A 20,441-nucleotide genomic window follows, 5' to 3' on the forward strand; every position below is an offset into this window, starting at 1 on the left:
TTGCCTTAGAGTCTTTTAAATGTTCCTATTGTACCAACCTCCAGCACAAGCCCTGGCAAAGCATTCCAGGAACCCACTATTTTCTGTGTAAAGAAAACATACCCTGATGTCTTCCCTAAACTTTCCTTCCCTCATCTTAAACAGATATCCTTGGGTATATACTACTTTTGACCCAGGATAAAGGTGTTGGCTGCCCACCTTAGATCTGTGCCCCTCATTATCTTGTAGACATCTATTACATAATCTTTCTTCCTTCTTCACTCCAAAGAGAAAAGCTGTAGCTCTGTTAACTTTGTCTTGTAAGACGATCTCCAATCCAGACAACATCCTGTAAACCCTAACCCTATAATGAGGTGACCAGACCAGTACACAATATTCCAAGTCTAACCAGCACCTCATGGCTTTTGAATGCAATACACCAGCTAATGAAGGCCAGCATACCATAAGCCTTCTCAATTACCCTATCAAGCTGAACGGCAACTTCGAGAAATCTATGGATTTGAACCCCAAGATTACTCTTTTCTTGCATACTATTCAGAACCCTGCCATTAACCATGTACTCCACCTTCAAGTTCAACTTTCCAAAATGCAACATTTCACTCTTATCCAGATTGAACTCCAAGATTCAAAATTCAAGATATTGTCATAGTAATAAAACATATTACATGAAGGTTCTTTTTGCCTGCTGACTTCACATTCAACAAGGTCCCTCTCTCTGGTGAACACTGAAGTATTATTTTATGAGCCCCCTACCTCCAGGAACATGTTCCCTCATTTATCCTTAAGCAACCTACCATCACTCTAATCATAATACCGTTCTTCATGTATGCATAGAACACCTTAGGGATTCCCCTAATCCTACTGGCAAAGGCTTTCCCGTAGCCCCCATCTAGCTATTCTAAGTTCATTTATAGCTGTAGAGATTGTGGAGGCATCAGTAATGATCTTTCAGAAATCAATAGACTCTGGTCCCAGAGAATTGGAAAATTGCAAATGTCTCTCCACTATTTGGGAAGGGAGGGAGGCAGCAGAAAGGAAATTATAGACCGGTTAGCCTGACATCAGTGGTTGGGAAGATGTTGGAGTTGATTGTCAAGGATGAGGTTACAGAGTACCTGGATGCACATGACAAGATAAGCCTTAATGGAAAATCTTAGTTGACAAACCTATCAGAATTCTTTGAAGAAATAACAAGCTGGCTGGATAAGGAAGATGCAATAGATGTTGTGTATAACAGGAAACATACTATCGTGAGTAGATTATAGGGTGATGGGTAGAAAGCAGAGAGTCAGAATACAGGGATCATATTCTGGTTGGCAGGCAGTTGCTAGTGATGTTCCACAGGGGTTGGTGTTGGGGCCGCTTCTTTTCATGTTGTCTATTAATGATTTGGATTATGGATTGAATGGCTTTGTAGCCAAATTTGCAGATGATACAAAGGAAGATGGAAGAGCAAGTAGCATTGAAGAAATGGGAAAGCTGCAGAAGGACTTAGACCAATTCGGAGAATGGGCAGGGAAGTGGCAAATGAAATACAATGTTGGAAAGTGTAAGGTCGTCCAAATAAACAGGCAGACTATATTCGATGAAAATTACGAGATGCAAAGGGATTTGAGAGTCCTCGTGCAGGATAGCTTGAAGGTAAACTTGCAGGTTGAGTCAGTGGTGAAGAAGGCAAATGCAATGGTGGCATTCATTTCAAAAGGAATAGAATACAAGAGCAGGGATGTGTTGTTGAAGCTTGATAAGGCACTGGTGAGACCTCACTTGGAACATTGCGAGCAGTTTTGGGCTCCTCAAGAAAGGATGTGTTTTTTTAAAATTTTTTATTTTTCACACCATAAACCACATTAACCATGATACATACTTTTTCCTTTTCAAATATATACAGTGCCATTTTCTACCCCCCTCCATCCTCCCATCCCACCCTCCCTACCTCCCCACTCCCGTCCATTTAAAGTACAAAATTTAGGATACATTAAACCAGTCAAACAATGTTGTCATTCAATAAAAATAAACAAGAAATCCACTGAGTCAATTCTTTTCATTTCCTTCTCCTTTCGTTAATTTAGATAGTGAATGTCCCCGGTAGGTTTTCGCTATTGTGTTTCATGTAAGGCTCCCATATTTGTTCAAATATTTCAATATTATTTCTTAAACTATATGTTATTTTTTCTAATGGAATACATTTATTCATTTCTATATACCATTGTTGTATTTTCAAATTATCTTCCGATTTCCAGGTTGACATAATACATTTTTTTGCTACGGCTAGAGCTATCTTAAGAAATCTTTATTGTGCATCATCCAAATCAATTCCAAATTCTTTATTTTTTATGTTACTTAGGAGGAAGATCTCTGGATACTTTGGTATATTGTTTTCTGTAATTTTATTTAATATTTGGTTTAGATCTTCCCAAAATTTTTCTACTTTCTCACATGTCCAGATTGCATGAATTGTTGTTCTCATTTCTTTTTTACATCGAAAACATCTATCAGATACTGTTGGGTCCCATTTATTTAACTTTTGAGGTGTAATGTATAGCCTGTGTATCCAGTTATATTGTATCATACGTAACCTCGTATTTATTGTATTTCTCATCGTTCCAGAACATAACTTCTCCCATGTTTCCTTTTTTATCTTTATATTTAAATCTTGTTCCCATTTTTGTTTAGTTTTACCATTTGTTTCCTCATTCTCCTTTTCTCGCAGTTTAATATACATATTTGTTATAAATCTTTTGATTATCATTGTATCTGTAATCACATATTCAAAGTTACTTCCCTCTGGTAAACTCAGACTGCTTCCTAATTTGTCCTTCAAGTAGGATCTCAATTGGTAATATGTCAGCGCTGTATCTTGAGTTATATTGTATTTATCTTTCATTTGTTCAAAGGATAATAATCTATTTCCTGAAAAACAATTTTCTATTCTTTTAATCCCTTTTTTCTCCCATTCTCTAAAGGAAAGGTTATCTATTGTAAAAGGGAGTAACTTATTTTGCGTCAATATTAGTTTTGGTAATTGATAATTTGTTTTATTTCTTTCTACATGAATCTTCTTCCAAATATTGAGTAGATGATGTAATACTGGAGAACTCCTATGTTGTATCAATTTTTCATCCCATTTATATAATATGTGTTCAGGTATCTTTTCCCCTATTTTATCTAATTCTAATCTAGTCCAATCTGGCTTTTCCCTTGTTTGATAAAAATCTGATAGGTATCTTAATTGTGCGGCTCTATAATAATTTTTAAAGTTTGGCAGTTGTAAGCCTCCTTGTTTATACCATTCTGTTAATTTATCTAGTGCTATCCTCGGTTTCCCCCCTTTCCATAAAAATTTCCTTATTATTTTCTTTAACTCCTTGAAGAATTTCTCTGTCAGTTGTATTGGCAATGCCTGAAATAGGTATAATATCCTTGGAAAAATGTTCATTTTAATACAGTTTATCCTTCCTATTAGTGTTAGTGGTAAATCTTTCCAATGCTCTAAATCGTCCTGTAATTTTTTCATTCGTGGATAATAATTGAGTTTATATAGTTGGCCGAGATTTTTGTTTATTTGTACACCTAGGTATCTTATTGCTTGCATTTGCCATCTAAATGGTGATTCCTTCTTAAATTTTGAGAAATCCGCATAATTCATAGGCATTGCTTCACTTTTATTTACGTTGATCTTGTAACCCGACACTTCTCCATATTCCTTCAATTTCTTATATAATTCTTTTATTGATAGTTCTGGTTCTGTTAAGTATACTATAACATCATCCGCAAATAAACTGATTTTATATTCCTTGTCTTTTATTTTTATCCCTTTTATATTATTTTCTGTTCTTATCAATTCTGCTAGTGGTTCTCTAGCTAACGCGAACAATAAAGGTGATAGTGGGCATCCCTGCCGTGTTGACCTGCTTAAGTTAAATTGCTTTGATATATATCCATTTACTGTCACTTTCACCAATGGTCTATTATATAATGCTTTAATCCAATTAATATACTTCTCTGGTAAACTGAATTTTTGCAATACTTTGAATAAATAATTCCATTCTACTCTGTCAAAGGCCTTCTCTGCGTCTAAAGCAACTGCTACTGTTGGCGCTTTACTCCCTTCTACTGCATGAATTAAGTTAATAAATTTACAAATATTGTCTGTTGTTCGTCTTATTTTAATAAATCCAGTTTGGTCTAGATTTACCAATTTCGGTACATACTCTGCTAATCTGTTTTCTAATAGTTTAGTTATTATCTTATAATCTGTGTTAAGTAAAGATATTGGTCTATATGACGCTGGTGCGAGTGGATCTTTCCCTTGCTTTAGTATTACTGTAATTATTGCTGTTTTACATGAATCTGGTAAGCTTTGTGTTTTATCAGTCTGGTTGATTACTTCCAGGAGGGGAGGAATTAATAAATCTTTAAATGTTTTATAGAATTCTATTGGGAATCCATCCTCTCCTGGTGTTTTATTATTTGGTAATTTTTTTATTATCTGTTGTATTTCTACTATTCCAAATGGTTCTGTTAATTTATTTTGTTCCTCTATTTGTAGTTTTGGTAGTTCAATTTTAGTTAGAAATTCATCTATTTTCCCTTCTTTCCCTTCGTTTTCAGTTTGGTATAATTGTTCATTGAATTCTCTAAAGTTTTCCTTGATCTCCTTTGGATTATATGTGATTTGTTTGTCTTTTTTCCTCGATGCCAATACCATTTTCTTAGCTTGTTCTGTCTTAAGCTGCCATGCTAGAATTTTGTGCGTTTTTTCCCCTAGTTCATAATATTTCTGTTTTGTCTTCATTATATTCTTCTCCACCTTATATGTTTGTAGTGTTTCATATTTTATTTCCTGATTATAATCCTTTTTCATCTTGGTTACATAACTTATTATTTGCCCTCTAATGAACTCTTTCATTGCATCCCATAGTATAAACTTATATTTCACTGATTCCGTGTTTATTTCAAAATACATTTTAATTTGTCTTTCAATGAATTCTCTAAAATCCTGCCTTTTGAGTAACATGGAGTTTAATCTCCATCTATACATTCTTGGAGGGATGTCCTCTAACTTTATTGTCAATATTAAGGGTGAATGGTCCGATAATATTCTAGCTTTATATTCTGTTTTTCTTACTCTATCTTGCATACGAGCTGATAACTAAAATAGGTCTGTTCTTGAGTATGTTTTATGTCTAGCCAAGTAATATGAATATTCCTTTTCCTTTGGCTGTTGTTTCCTCCATATATCCAAAAGTTGCATTTCTTCCATCGATTTAATTATAAATTTGGTTCCTTTGTTCTTTCTGTTAATTTTTTTTCCAGTTTTGTCCATATTTGAATCCAAATTCAGGTTGAAATCCTCTCCTATTAATATGTTCCCTTGCGTATCTGCTATCTTCAAATAAATATCTTGCATAAACTTTTGATCTTCATTAGGTGAATATACATTGAGTAGATTCCAAAACTCCGAATATATCTGACATTTTATCATTACATATCTCCCTGCTGGATCTATTATTTCCTATTCTATTTTAATTGGCACATTTTTACTAATTAATATAGCTACTCCTCTTGCTTTTGAATTATACGACGCTGCTGTTACGTGTCCTACCCAATCTCTCTTTAATTTCTTGTGCTCCAATTCAGTTAAATGTGTTTCTTGCACAAATGCTATATCAATTTTTTCTTTTTTCAGTAAATTTAGCAGTTTCTTCCTTTTAATTTGGTTATGTATTCCGTTAATATTTAAAGTCATATAGTTCAGCGTAGCCATTTTATACTTTGTTTATCTTCCCTTTCCGTTTCTCCATCATTACCTTTCCTTCTTATCCATTTCTGCTTTCTTGTTTTGAACACTTTAGAAGACAACATTTCTAAAACATCAAACATTTTCCCTATTCTCCTATTTAAAACTTCTTTAACCCCATTCTCCCCTCCCCCTCCTGAGTTGTCCTTTATCCCTTGTCGGACAACCACATCTCCCCTCTCCATTTGGATTTGCGAATTCACTCGCAAATGTCAGCTGATTTTGCAGTGACCGTAACTCCTCCCCACCCAGCCCCCCCCCCAGAAAAGATTTCAAATTTCATATGTAACAAAGGTCACTCTTTTAATTCCCTCCTTATTCCCTCTATTCCATTTCCCTCCCTTATTAATTCTTGTCTATACTCTATATATTTTCCTCTAAATACGGCTACATTCATGTATGCACACTACATATATATATACACACATATACCCCTTTACACACATACATATAGATCGTGGTCATTTTTACTCTTATTACATGTCTTCATCTCTCTGCTTGTTTTGTAGTTGTTCTGCAAATTTCCTTGCTTCCTCTGGATCCGAGAATAGTCTGTTTTGTTGCCCTGGAATAATTACTTTAAGTACCGCTGGGTACCTTAACATAAATTTATATCCTTTTTTCCATAAGATCGTTTTCGCTGTATTGAACTCCTTCCTCTTCTTCAGGAGTTCAAAACTTATGTCTGGATAGAAAAATTTTTTTTGACCTTTATATTTCAGTGGCTTTTTGTCCTCTCTTACTTTCTTCATTGCTTTCTCCAATATATTTTCTCTTGTTGTATATCTTAAGAATTTTACTAAAATGGATCTTGGTTTTTGCTGCGGTTGTGGTTTCGGGGCTAATGTTCTATGCGCCCTCTCTATTTCCATTTCTTCCTGTAATTCTGGTCTTCCCAGGACCCCTGCGGATCCAATCTTTTATAAATTCTCTCATATTCTTGCTTTCTTCATCTTCCTTAAGGCTCACTATCTTTATATTATTTCTTCTATTATAGTTTTCTATTATATCTATCTTCTGAGCTAACAGCTCCTGTGCTTCTTTAGCTTTTTTATTAGATTCTTCTAATTTCTCTTTTAAGTCCTTTACTTCCATATCTACAAATGTTTCTTGTTTTTCGATATTTTCCACTCTTTTTGCCAATTCTGATATGGCCACTTCCATTTTATTCATTCTTTCTTCTGCATTCTTAATTCTTCTTTTTATCTCATCAAATTCTTGTAATTGCCATTCTTTCACTGATTCCATATATTCTTTAAAAAAAGATACATCCATTGTCTTGCTTTTCTCTTCTTCTTCTTCTTCCTCTGGGTTGACCATCTGTTGTTTCCTTGTTTTCTTTTTACCCTCTTCTTTCTTGTTGTCGTTATTGTCTGTGTTCTGCACCTGCTGCTGTGCTGCAGGTGTCTCTCTCAGCTGTGGAGATCGACTCCGCAGCTGTTCCCCCCCCCCTCCCGTCAGTGTGTTTTTTTTCATGCGCATGCGCGGTTGCGCACTTTTACTCGGCTCTGCGAGCCATTTTTGTAGTCCCGAGCCCGGGACCTCCACTGACCCGTGGGAGCGGGCCTCTCTCTCCGCGGCGGGCCTCTTCGGACAGGTAAGGCCTTCACCTTCTTCTTCCGACGTCTTTCCTTCTTCTTTTCTTCCCGTTGTTTTTGGTTTTTCTTTCTTCGCTGCCATTTTCTTCACACTTTTACTTTCAATTTGTTTTGGTTTTTAAGTTTGTGCCTTTGCTTTTTCTCTATCTTTTTTTAACTTTTCTGGAGAGGGCTGGAGTTCCCCTACCGGCCACTACTCCATCACGTGACTCCCTCCAAGAAAGGATGTGTTGACGTTAGAGAGGGTTCAGAGGAAGTTTACAAGGATGATTGCAAGAATGAAAGGGTTATCATATGGAGCCTTTGACAGCTCAGCCTATACTCCTTGAAATTTGGGAGAATGAGGGGGGATCTTAATGAAGCATTTTGAATCTTTGCATGGGCAGAGTAGATGTAGAAAGATTGTTTCCCATGGTGGAAGAGTCTAGGACAAGAGGGTACAACTTCAGGATTGAAGGGAAAAAGACGGGGAAGAATTTCTTAAGCCAGAGGGTGGTAAATCTGTGGAATTTGTTTACACAGGCTATTGTGGAAGCCAGGTCACTGGGTGTATTTAAGTCAGAGATTGACAGATTCTTGATTAATCAGGGCATCAAAGATTATGGGGTGAAGACTGGGCAGTGGAGCTGAGTGGGAATATGGATCAGCTCATAATTAAATGGCAGGGCAGACTCGATGGGCTAATTGCCTAGTTCTGCTCCTATGTCTTATGGTCTAATCTGTTCTGCATTTATTCTCCCAAGTTTCAGTCTAATTCTATTGTAATTATCCCTTCCCCAATTAAACACAATTTCTTCTACTCCTAACCTTGTCCATAGCCATCTGAAAAGCCAGGGAGTTGTGGTCACTGTCGCTGAACTGCTCTCACACTGAGTGGTCTCTCACATATAACCATTTATGGAGCAGAAACAGACCATGTTGGCCTTTCGAGTCCGGTTCACTGATTTTGTGCGCCCTCTTCAGGCATTGGTCCCGGTAGAGCTTCATCGAAATTCAATTATCATGTTATAAAAGTGCAATATTACACAAAATTCACTTCATTGTCGAGATACATTAGCAGAAAGTTAAATGAAGTGCTTCTTTCAGTCAAAAGAGAATTCCCTGAGAACCTGATCAGATTCATTACCCAGTTTAAGATCCAGTATGGCTTTTCGTCTAGTCGGCTTGTCCACATACTGTGTCAGAATTTCTCCTTAGACACACCTGACAAATTGTGCCCCATCTATCCCTCTTGCACCAAGGAGGTGACAGTCAATATTTGGGGAAGTTAAAAGTCTCCCATAATAATAAGCCTGTTACTTTTGCACTATTCCAAAATTTGCCTACTTATCGACTCAGTGTCCCGAGGACCATTTGGGGTCCTTTTGAAGAAGGGCTCAAGCCTGAAACATTGGTTATGTATCTTTATCTTTGCTATACAAAGTCCAAACCCTCCCCTCAGCCTACACCAGAGCTCCCAGCGCTGACTCCGAACCCTCACTTCGGCTTATCTGAACGGTGGGGCACAATTTGCAATTTAGTTTTTACATAAAACAAACATTTTACTCACAACTCTCCCCTCTCGGGCTCTCCCTCTTTGATTTACTGTTTGAACATCAATCTCAAATTCTTTTTGCGCCTTGTGTTCACGGCAATTCACCCATGCGCAGCATGCGATCCACGCCAGCTAATAGCCCAAACAGCAGGGAGCACACACAAGGAGCGGCAGGGCAGATCAGAGACATCTTTTTTTTAAACTGTGTGAGACCACGGCATCAGCAGCAGATGATCTCACAGTTCAAAAACAGCCGCCACTTTTGAACAAACGTGCTCAGGGGGAGCGACCGCTCCCCCTGTATCATCTCCCCCCCCCCCCAGTGCATGTTTAGCACTTTTTACTGTCACAAGGGTAGGTACGAAGGGGGAGATTGAGGTGAAGGGCTGAATGCACAAGGGAGTCATGGAGGGAGCGATCCCTGCAGATCACAGAATTCAGTGAGGGAAGTGAAAAAAGTAACAGTCAATGCAGTGCAAGTACCCGAGAACCTTGAGGGGGCCTGGAAACAGAGCTGGAAACCATTCTGCACTTCCTCTCCAATATTCATCAAGCAGCAATGAGTTGGCTTTGGAAAAATGCCAAGCAGATGAGAAAAACAACCCCACCTCCTGATAGGCATTTGGAGACTTTTACCTTGAAATGTCTTCATCTGCTGTCAGTTCCTGCTCAATCAGCAAAAATACCTGCACCTTTAGAGGAGGAAAGAAGGAAAAATGTTGAATGTAATCTCACCACCTTAAACAAAGCTATGGTTCCTTTCCACGAAAGCCCTCTCGCCTCATCGAGGAGGAAACCGTGCATAGTACATTAGCAGTGACAGCATGGAAAGGGGTCATACAGTTCTTAATATTCCCACTTCAACAAGATAAGAAGTCTCTGTTGAAGTACTAAAACATTGCATCTCCATCCTTTATGGAGTCCGTCATCATTCTGCTGCTATTCTTCAGACAATGGCCAAGAAGGAAAGCAAATCAAGCACCTTCCCCCACCCTCCACACTCACCCTGTTCACCAACTAAGTTTCTCCAGAACAAGATCTGCAGTGTTTTGATTTTCACACCATGATTTTGCACTGCCCTTTTGAATTGTCCCATAAGTTCCAGACTGAGAAATGAGCTGATAACAGGCTGATAAAGGAATGAAGAACAAGTGGTTTGCTTCGAGCAGGATGTTAGACCTGATAAATATAAACTGCATTCTGTTTCTGATCTACGTACCACTTCGACTGGTACATGGACAGGAAATATTTAGACAATTAAAAGGATTAGTGGGTTATGGGTCGAACTCAGGTCATTTGGGAGCTTTTCCATGCTTTGTGATTATTAGTGTAGCGGTCTGTGCAACATAATTACAGTGCCAGTGACTCGGGTGTAAATCTGCTGCTGTCAGTAAGATCTTCCCGTGACCTCAGTGGGTTTCCTCTGTGTGCTCCAGTTTCCTTCCATGTTCCAAAGATGTACAAAGTTAATAGATTAAATAGTCACATGGATGGATTTAGGTGACATGAGCTCAGCATGGAAGGGCCTGTTACTGTGCTATATCTCTAAATTAAATGGACAGAAAGAGGGGAAGGAATACTTACCAGCTCGGTGATCATAGTGGGCCACAGTGAAGTGAGATGCCGTGCTGAGATGCGTAATAACAAGACCCGAAAGAAGAGGAAAACCTGGGCGTGGAGTGTGGGGACCTGCGGCAGGCGCAGACTTTCCACCAACCGCTCTGGAACAGAGCACAGTACTGACATCAACTGACCATCCTGAAAATTCACAACTTACATCAACTGTCCAAGACAACTCAACATGATAATACAAAGTAGGGTGTGAAGACAAAAATAATTCCAGGTTATACAGATATCAATGGGGAGGAATGACTGGATTGCAGGACAGAGGCAGTCGGGTCAGAGAAGTGGCAAATGGAAGACCCATTTGGAGAGCTACAACAGGGTAAGAGGGTACACAATGAATGAGAGTTAAATGGGTGGAGGAGGCACCCAGGAACCTCAGGCTTTACGGTTTATGAAAAGTAGTAGAACAGGGCAGTAAGATACCGTATATTTCGGTGTACAAGTCGAGCAGTGAAACCCCAAAAAAACTCAAAAAAATGGGGATTGACTTATACACTGGATATACTTTTGAGCTCAAAATCCAATCTGTGCCAATCCAGCGTATAAGTCAACCCATGAAAAATCAATTTGACGTATTAGTTGATCATCGTGAAAAGCAGATTTGGCAAACGAGTCAACCCTGATAAACAAAAATAACCCGACTGCGACAGATTTTCATTGAGATTTTTATTGAAAACAACAACACATTTAGAACCCTTCAAAATTACTCTCGCTATCGTTGTCTGAAGGTAAGATAGTGGCAAGCACATCCATACTCTCACTGCTTAAACAGTCATCTTACGGGCCCCAGTCTGTATCTGATGAGGCAGTTTCAGCTTTGTCATCAGTGTCCCACAGTAAATCATCTTTCATGCCATCAATTGCACAAAAGATACTGCACTTTTTAAACAATTTTATCACAGTCTCTAACTTTGTCCCATGCCTTGAGCACGAAGTTACACAACATATCAAGTGATGCAGCTTGCATTTTCCCACCTTTTGTAATCGACTTTTCTGCACTTGACATCCATGTATTCCATTCCTTGCACAGATGGTCTTTGAATGGTTTGTTTAAGCAGGCATCAAGACATTGCAAAATAGATGTCAAATCACCCAGGATAACTGCCATGTAAGTATTATGTAGTGCTAATTCACTTTTAGTCTTCAGTTAATTAGCTGCAAAATGTATCACAGACCAACAAACTCCATTCTTTGCATAAATCCCCCGGCTGCCTGTCTATCCATAGTTTTACACCATTTCATCCATCCATCCTTTTTCATGAAAATGTACAAAAATACCTGCAGGGAATTTCATTTTTGGTTTAATTTTGTGTTTGAAGATTACCAAGGGTCTTAACTTTGTCCTGTTGCCCATGCACAATAACACCATGGTAAACCTGGTCCTTTCGTGGCCTGTACTTCTGGTTTGAAGTTTTATCACCTTTCCATTCCGCTGTTCTATTCCCCATCATGTCGAAATCCATGGGGGTTTGGTCATGTTTCCAATATTTGCCAATGCAAACTGGTGTTTCTGGTGGTTCCGTATAATACACTAGAGAAAACTTATAACTTTATGATCAAGATCTTTTGGTAGTTTCTGTGCAAATTTTGTTTTTTTGGAGTAATACCAGATTTTTCCTGTTCATGAAACTATTGCATCAGCCTGCTGTAGCCTCAAAATCATCACTGAGATCTGGGTGTGACTTGGCCCACTGCAGTGCAAATGTTCTTAATTTATTTTGGGTGACTATGTAGCAATTTTACCTCTGTTCACATAGCCTTTCTGCAACGTGATTTTCCATCTCTGGCCAATGAATGGTTCCTTTTCTCAAAGAACATTGGCTTTTTGGTATTTTTCTTAAAGTCTCTTCTTTCTTCCTCCAATCTCTTACCAACTTCTCATATACATCAAATTTTCTGGCAGCAGCACAAATTGTTGATTTCCTTGGCCATTTCCGTCACTTTCAACTTAAAACTTGCTTCATATTTTTGTCGTGAGTTGTGTTGTGTCAATGGACCTTTTACGATAACTATCACCTCCAGCCAATGCCCAGCAGATCAATCTGCGCAATCTTTGGTGGGGGGAGGTCAATCTTTATGCCGGTTAACAGGCCAACTCAGGCATCCAGAAATCCAGAAATTTGGGGTTAACATTTATGCCAGATATATCATAAAACCTTTAAAATTAGGCTAAAAAAAAATGGGGTTGACTTAAATGACGGTTGACTTATAAGCTGAAATATACTGTCGTTCATAAAGCAGATCATTATGTTCTTTATTACTGAGGCACACTATGCTGGAACTGTTCACAACACTAGTTAGACCACAGCTTGAGTACTGTGTAACTGTCAGTTTCAGAATATGCAAACCTTTCAATAGAAGTAAATGTTGGAATGGGGCAAGCTGTAGGCACATTTTATTGATACTCATGCATTGTTTCTGCAAAGTAGCAATTCTTCTCCCTTCTCAACAAGCTACTCAACACCAAATGGACAGACCTACCTTGTATGTCTGGCAGATACTTCTGGTATTGGTCCACTTCACTGCTGAAGATGGCAAAAGCGAGTCTCTTCAGCAGCATTGATCGCTGCTCTAGCTCCGCCTCTCGACTGGCAAACAGATTTAGAGAGCTGCTCTGTGCCACAGCTACTCGAGCTGTGGAAATGCAGGGGGAAGGTCATGAATACATTGCAGCTACTGACACTGTTATCACTCATCTTCAACTACACAGGTCGCAAGCTAAAAGCCAAGCAAAAGAACTCATCAATTTGCCAGTCCAGTGAAAAGATACTGGTTTGCCACACTAAGCTACCAGCAGACCTGGCCCAAAATCCATCAGTCTCTTCAGTGACTCCCATAGGCAGACTGTCTCTGATGCTTGGCACTGGGAACATTGCTTAAATAGGGCTCAATGAATTACCAAGGACCCTTTCCATCTAATACACTGTATCCTGGACCAACTGCCATCAGGAAGGAGATACAGGAGCAGAAATGGATGGTGGTTTGCCTCCCTGGTGCTAGGGTCTGAGATGTAGCTTCCCATGTCCAAGACATCCTAAGGTGGGAGAGAAATGAGCCAGAGGTCATGGTACATGTTGGTACCAACAACATAGGGAGGAAGAATGTAGAGGTCCTAAAATAAATGAGTATAGGGAGTTAGGGAGCTAAAAAGGACCACAAAGAGAGTAATCTTTGGATTACTACCTGTGCCACGTGACTGACGGCAGGAATAGTACAAGGTGGAGGATGATGAATATGTGGCTGAAAGAGTGGAGCAAGGGGCAGGGATTCGAGTTTTGGATCACTGGGACCGTTTTTTGAGGAGGTGGGAGCTATACCAAATGGATGGGTTGCATTTGAATTCCAGAGGGACCAGGATTCTGGCGGGGACATTTGCTAGGACTACTCAGGAGACTTTAAACTAGAATGGCTGGGGGAAGAGAACCAAATAAAGAACAGCAAGAAGAGGGTTAGACTGCAAACAAAGAAGTCTTGTAGACAAAGTGTGGGGGTGGATAGACAGGTGATTGAGAAGGAAAATGATCAGTACAGTAATGGAAGGGAGATGATGGAAAGAAATAACAGAGTTGACTGTAAAGATAGGGACAAACAGAGAGAAAGGTGTGTGAAATCTCTGAAATGCATTTACTTTAATGCTAGAAGTATTGAAAGGAAGGTGGACAAGCTGAAGGTGTGGATAGACACGACAGTATGACGTGGTTGCAGGAGGGTTGTGAGTGGCAGTGAAATATTCCTGGATTTTGCTGCTTTAGGTGTGATAGAATTGGAGGGGCAAGTGGGGGTGGTGTAGCATTGCTTGTCAGGGAAAATATTAGAGCAGTGCTTAGGCAAGATAGATTGGAGGGCTCATCCAGGGAGGGAGTATGGGTGGAATTGAGAAATGGGAAAGGAGAAGTTACACTTAAAGGGGTGTATTACAGACCACCTAGTGGGGAACAAGAAATAGAGGAGCAAATTTGTAAGGAAAGAGCAGATATTTGTAATAAGCATAGGGTTGTATTAGTGGGGGATTTTAATTTTCCTAATATTGATTGGGAAATGCATTCTGTGAAAGGGCTGGATGGATTAGAATTTGTAAAATATGTGCAGGATAGTTTTTTGCAGCAATATATTGAGGTCACGACTAGAGAAGGGGCAGTGTTGGATCTGTTGTTGGGGAATGAGATAGGGCAGGTGACAAAGGTATGTGTTGGGGAACACTTTGGATCCAGCAAACATAGTACCAATAGTTTCAATATAATTATGGAAAGGGATAGGAGGTGGATCCACCATGTAGCTAGTACTGGTGAATTTGTAAGCGATTATGGTTGCTGGGGTAGAAAATGACGTCAGTGCTTGCGTGCAATGGCTGTTTTCCTTACCCATAATCCCTTATGACACTGAGGGATTGTGGGTAAGGAAGACAGCCCCAACTCATTTCCCTGCTAGCCCACTCGCTCCCCGCTGTTTCCCGCTCCCCCGGCCTCAACTCCGCATTTCTCCCCTGGCCCTGACAGTGTTCCAACTCCGCATTTCATAGAATCGTTTACATTTGGCAGCTGCTTTCATTCCACTTTTCAGTGGTTTACAGGATTCCCACTGTAAATGTGATCAATCGCTCTTATAAAGGGATTTGACAGATACCACAAAGAGACTGGGCAAATAAGCGTTGAAAACAAAAAGTGCTAAAAGTACTCAGCAGGTCAGGCTGAGAGAAACAGGGTCAAAATTTCAGACACAGGTCCCTTCATCAGCAGTTCTACTTTTATTTCAGATTTTCAGCTTCTCCCTGTTTTTGGATTTATTTTTAGGCAAATAAGGGACCAGGTCAAGCAAAAAGGAAAAAAAAAAACTTGTCATTGATCTGAAGGCAGAACCTCAGGTTTTATCTTTTCACACAGCTTCATGTCCATTCAGTAGCCCCTTTTCCATTGGCATCCCAGTGTCCCAGGATAGGAAGCCCTTTGTGCTGTTTTCACTGGGCCACCCTTATCTGGGGCACTCATTGCTTTTCTACTGAACACACTCACCCCCGGGGATCGGAGTGTACGACCTTCAACTGGAAACGGGCAACTTTCTGTTGTCCCTTTTCCATTGATTTTATCAGCATGCCGGTGTCAACAAATGTCGGGCAGATGAGTAGGGGTAGAAGAGGTTAACCCGTAATGTGAAATGGTGTCATTTGACGCCAATGTTTGGACAATGTTCCTTTTCCACTGAACCCTGTCCCAGTTAATTCCTGGGACAGGGTGCCAGTGGCAAAGGGGCTTGTGTTTCCTGTTCATTGAAACAAATTTTCCAATTAAACAATATGATTTAAATTATTTCCATATAACTTATAAATAAATGTTGCTTATATGAAATTCCTACAATGATTAAGTCTGTGCATTTTGACCGGAACAGATATCAGATTGTAGTTGCTGCGGTAATGAATTTAATATGCCTGCAAAATATTTCACTGAGAAATTCAAAAATATTTCTGTTAAGCAAAGATGTTCTTAAGCAAAGACACTCAGGTGTGCAAAAAAAAGACAGAATAGAAGGAGCAGATTCAGTACATCAATCCCAATACTTACTCATGAGATCCCGGAATGTAGTTTTGTCATGAGTCATCAAGTGATCTATAATGGCTCTCCAACTGCAAAGTTTGAAAAAAAATTTGTTACAACTATAATGAAATATTCCTCAAATCAGGATGAGACATTATTTAATTGGAATGTGATATAATGTAATTTTCCATTTATAATATTCTTTTCACCTTTTAGTGCCATATTCCAGCTGTAGAAGATGTTGGTGAGGTGACATGTGACAATGGTTGCCCAGTGAAGAACATCACAAGGCTGGAGAGGGGACAGAAAAGATTCATGAGGATGTTTCACGGACTGGAGGGCTTGAATTACAAGAATAGACCCAATAGGATGGGATTTATTTCCCTGAAGTCAAGGAGTCTGAGGGGTAATCTTTTACTGATGTACAAAATCATGAAGGGCTTAGAAAATGTGAAAAAGCATCGTGCTTTTTACCCCAGGAAAATGGAGTCCAAAACCAGGGAGCATAGATTGAAAGTGAGCAAGAAAAGAGTTAAAAAGAACATAACTTTTTCCCACAGAAAGTGGTGGGTATATGGAATGAGTTGCCAAAAGAAATGTATAGACAGGTACCAATGAGACATTGAAAAGACATTTAAATAGGAGAGATTAGGAGGGATATGGGCCAAAAACAGGTAAATGGGGCCAGTTTGGATGGACAACCTGGCTAGTGTAGTCAAGTTGGGCTGAATAAGTCTATGACTAACCTATTTAATGAATATACTTCATCCTTCTTCTATCCTATAGGTTTTCTGTGGTGTTCTAAATTTAATTGGCTCATTCTTTGATTTTTGGCCCTGTTTGGTTTGTATTTCTTGTGGTCAAGTACATATATCTAAATTCTCATCCTATTGGAACCAAAAGAAAGTTTAGCCTTTTTTAAAACTTAGATCTCCTATTATGTGTGTTTAATTGTTTCATCTATTAATACCGTATTTGATGGCATACAAGATCCACTTTTATTCTCAAAAAATGGCTCAAAAATATCCCCCGGGTCTTGTATGCCAAGTTGAAATTAGGATGATAATGGTGAGCAACACTGACAGAGATCATTGTTGCTACGTGCCTCACTAGCATCACTGCCATCTGTCGTTGGGGGCGAGTAGCGAGCTGTCAGGGTGGGAGGGAGCGGGGTGATGGAATCAGTGTAGGGGCTGGTGGCTGGCTGTTGGGAGTCTCTCTCTCCTGGCAGCCCACTGTCAGTCCCTGCACTGATCCCACCGCCCTGCAACTGCCCCCCCCCCACCCCCCCGACAGCCCGCCAACAGTCCCCACACTGATCTCACTGCCCCGCTCCCCACCCCAGGAAAGCGGGGCAGTGGGACCAGCGCTGCTTTGGTTTTCTCTTGTAAATTACAGCTGTATTATTATTTAAAAATTTTCCTGTTGTCCTAGTTGCATGTTTTGTCCGAGTATTTTTCCTGCTATATTTGAGCTCCATATTTCAATAACATTAAATGCTTATCCATAAACACACTAAAAAAAATTCTTAATATTCCCTGCTGAAATGGGGGGGGAGTGTCCTTGTGTGCCTGTGGGTCTTACTTGCTATCACATACAGTAGTTAAAAAAAAAACTTGAATATATTTATCTTCCGTAAATAATCTCTTCCTGCATGAAAATCATGATTACAAGAGCATATTACAGGACATTTAACTTGCAGGATTTCTGAGGAATGTCTATGGAATGTTCTTAACATTAAGGATTGAAGTTTTGTGGCCCATTCTTAGAATTTTATTATAATTGGAAGAATTAAGAATTATGTGAGCTCTGGAGATTCACCATCTGATGTCTGGGAGTCACCCCTGGATCCACATTTTCGTTTTTATTTATTATATAAGGTAATGTTGATTAGAGGGAGGGAGTAGATTAGATGTAGTTTTTAGATTTTTTTCCCTTTTCTGCACTGTTTTTGGCTTAACTCAGCAAAAGGGTTTAATATGGTTTTAGAGATTAATTCAAAATAATGTTTCTTATGGTTATTAAGGAATTCTCAACTTAGCTTCATCTTTTTTTCTCTGTTTATGTTTGTTTACATATATACAAATGATTTGTTATGAGTTTCCTTTTCTAAAACTCTATAAAAGCTAATCTGTTAAACGCATTAAAAAAAAGGAATGAATGTTGCGCGCATTCAAAACCTCCTTCCTGTTACAGATCTTTTAGATGATTAATAGAGAGAACCTTGCTCCACTTTGCACAGGCCAATAACACCACATAACTTCCATACTTGTACCTTCTAGGGATCTCATAACAAGATCTTCAATCTCTCTTTAGAAATGCATCCTATTTCCTGGACCTGATTCTATTATTTGTTTCAGTGGCTTCAAGCAAGTCATTGATTTTATTATCTATCAGGTAAAGCCAAAAACAAAATCTTCCCACCTTACATCCAATGTCCAGATTTTTAAAGTAATGCAGGAAATTTTGAGAATAATTTTCTGGAATTCATTCATTGACTTGAAAGCTCACACTTTAATTAAGCTGCACCATCTGGTCAATTCTGCATTAATTTCACCGATGCCTGGAATAATTGTGGGTGCTCGACTCAATGGTTTGCAAGGGTGATGAAGCAAACCAGCCAGAGCCATTTCTTCCAGAAATACAGAAAACAAACAGCACATACGACTTACTGACTAACACAGGATGCGTCCATCTGGAAGAAGTTAGGATCCATAAAGAGGTCAAAAGCTTCCTTTTTCCAAGCCCGTCTGGTATACTGATAACCACTGAGACTGCTGACCAACTGCACGCACGCTCGGTAACTCGGGGCATTTTGTGCACTAGAAGATAAGCACAGACATTTCATACTGAGGGAAAGCTGTCCAATGGTTCACACAAAATCCTAATCGAAGATAGCTGCAGAAAATAAAAACGCCAACCCCAACTTAGACCCAACCTCCACCTCAACGATAATGCGTCCTCAGTGGAATTAACAACAGGCAAATAGATTACATCCTGTGCTGTGTGCCAGTGAGTAGAGAATAGGAAGATGGGACAGATAAACATGTGGTTCAGGGGCTGGTGTAAGGGCTTCAGGCTTTTGGATCATTGCGATCTCTTCGAAGGAGGACTAGTTGCACCTAAGTTGGAGATAGCAATGCCTTAGCAGGGAGGTTTGCTTGTGCTTCTCAGGAGGGTTTGAATCTGTGAGGTAATGGGATTGGACCCAGTATGACAGGGCAGCAAGAGGGGAGACAGAAAATAGAATGAGCCAGTCCAGTGGGAAAGTAGGGAGACACGAGAGGATTAATGGGCTTACAGATAACACGAGATGCGAATGTGCATGCGATGAACTATGATTATTGTTGCAATCACAGAAATATGGATGCAGGAAGGGCGGGACTGGCAGTTTAATGTTTCAGGTGTGATGAAGAGGGCTGCGAGAGTAGGGCTGCTACCATCAGGAAGGAGGTACAGGAGCCTGAAGACAAACATCTAACGTTACAAAAACAGTTTTTTCCCCCTCCATCATCAGACACTACTTCACTAATTACTTGCACTAATTTATTTATTTTTAAAATGTAATTTATAGCAATCTTTGCACCCTGTAATGCAAAACAAATATTGCTGCAAAACAACAAATTTCATGACACATGTTCATGACTATAAACCTGATTCAGACTTGAAGTTACCAACCTTCTCCACTGCTGTCCCATCAAAGGTACAAGGTCCCTCAGCTCCCTTTCCTTAAAGCCAAAATCATCTCTTTTGTCTTGCTAATAAGACCAAGATGGTTATTCTGGGACCACATAACCATATTCTCAATCTGTATCCAAATATTTTGACTCATCCCCCATTATTCGGTCAACAATGGCCGTGTTGTCCATAAATTTATAAATTTTGTTGGAGTTGAACGGCTACAGAATGGTGAGTATAGATGGAATAGACAATGCACGTAGACTTGAGGTGTTAATGGTAGCTTGGAGGTGGTGATGTTGTCAATCCACACTGATTGGGGTCTGCCAATGAGGATGCCAAGGATCCAGTTGCAAAGTGAGGAACTGAGTCCAAGATCCCTGATTTCGGTCATCTAGTTAGATGATGTGAATTAGTTTGGATGATGTGATAGTGTTAAATGAACAGCAGTCTGACATAGGTGTTCTATGGTCCAGATAGTCCAGTGCAGTGTGGAGGACCAGTGAGATAACACCTGCTTGTGATGTGTTCTGGACACAGTTTATCGTTATTCACCAGGGAGAAGAACACCCAGACTGGAGAGTTAAGGGAGGGGTACACTGGCTCAAGAATGGCTGAAAGGGTACCACCCATTGGAACTGGAATGTGAGATGGTGCCGAGGGCACAGAAGGGT

At 39.6% G+C, this 20,441-nt stretch overlaps 1 protein-coding gene across 11 annotated transcripts in view; it reads right to left on the reverse strand.

Annotated features, from left to right (window-relative positions):
• dop1a (DOP1 leucine zipper like protein A) overlaps positions 1–20,441 on the reverse strand; it is a 251,460-nt gene that overhangs the window by 25,077 nt on the left and 205,942 nt on the right. For 10 of the 11 annotated variants that reach the window (XR_011355958.1, XM_069932202.1, XM_069932204.1 and 7 more), the window contains 5 exons: positions 18,762–18,911; positions 16,117–16,178; positions 13,043–13,195; positions 10,520–10,656; positions 9,572–9,627 (listed from right to left, as the gene is read on the reverse strand). Coding sequence is in view for 10 of the 11 variants with exons in the window: in XM_069932202.1 (XP_069788303.1) it covers positions 9,572–9,627; positions 10,520–10,656; positions 13,043–13,195; positions 16,117–16,178; positions 18,762–18,911 (558 nt within the window). In the remaining variant the exon portion in view is untranslated. The remainder of the gene's footprint in view (positions 1–9,571; positions 9,628–10,519; positions 10,657–13,042; positions 13,196–16,116; positions 16,179–18,761; positions 18,912–20,441) is intronic. The other variant, XM_069932205.1, reaches the window with a different exon arrangement.

Source organism: Narcine bancroftii, chromosome 4 (genome assembly GCF_036971445.1).
Source record: "Narcine bancroftii isolate sNarBan1 chromosome 4, sNarBan1.hap1, whole genome shotgun sequence".
NCBI lineage: Eukaryota > Metazoa > Chordata > Chondrichthyes > Torpediniformes > Narcinidae > Narcine > Narcine bancroftii.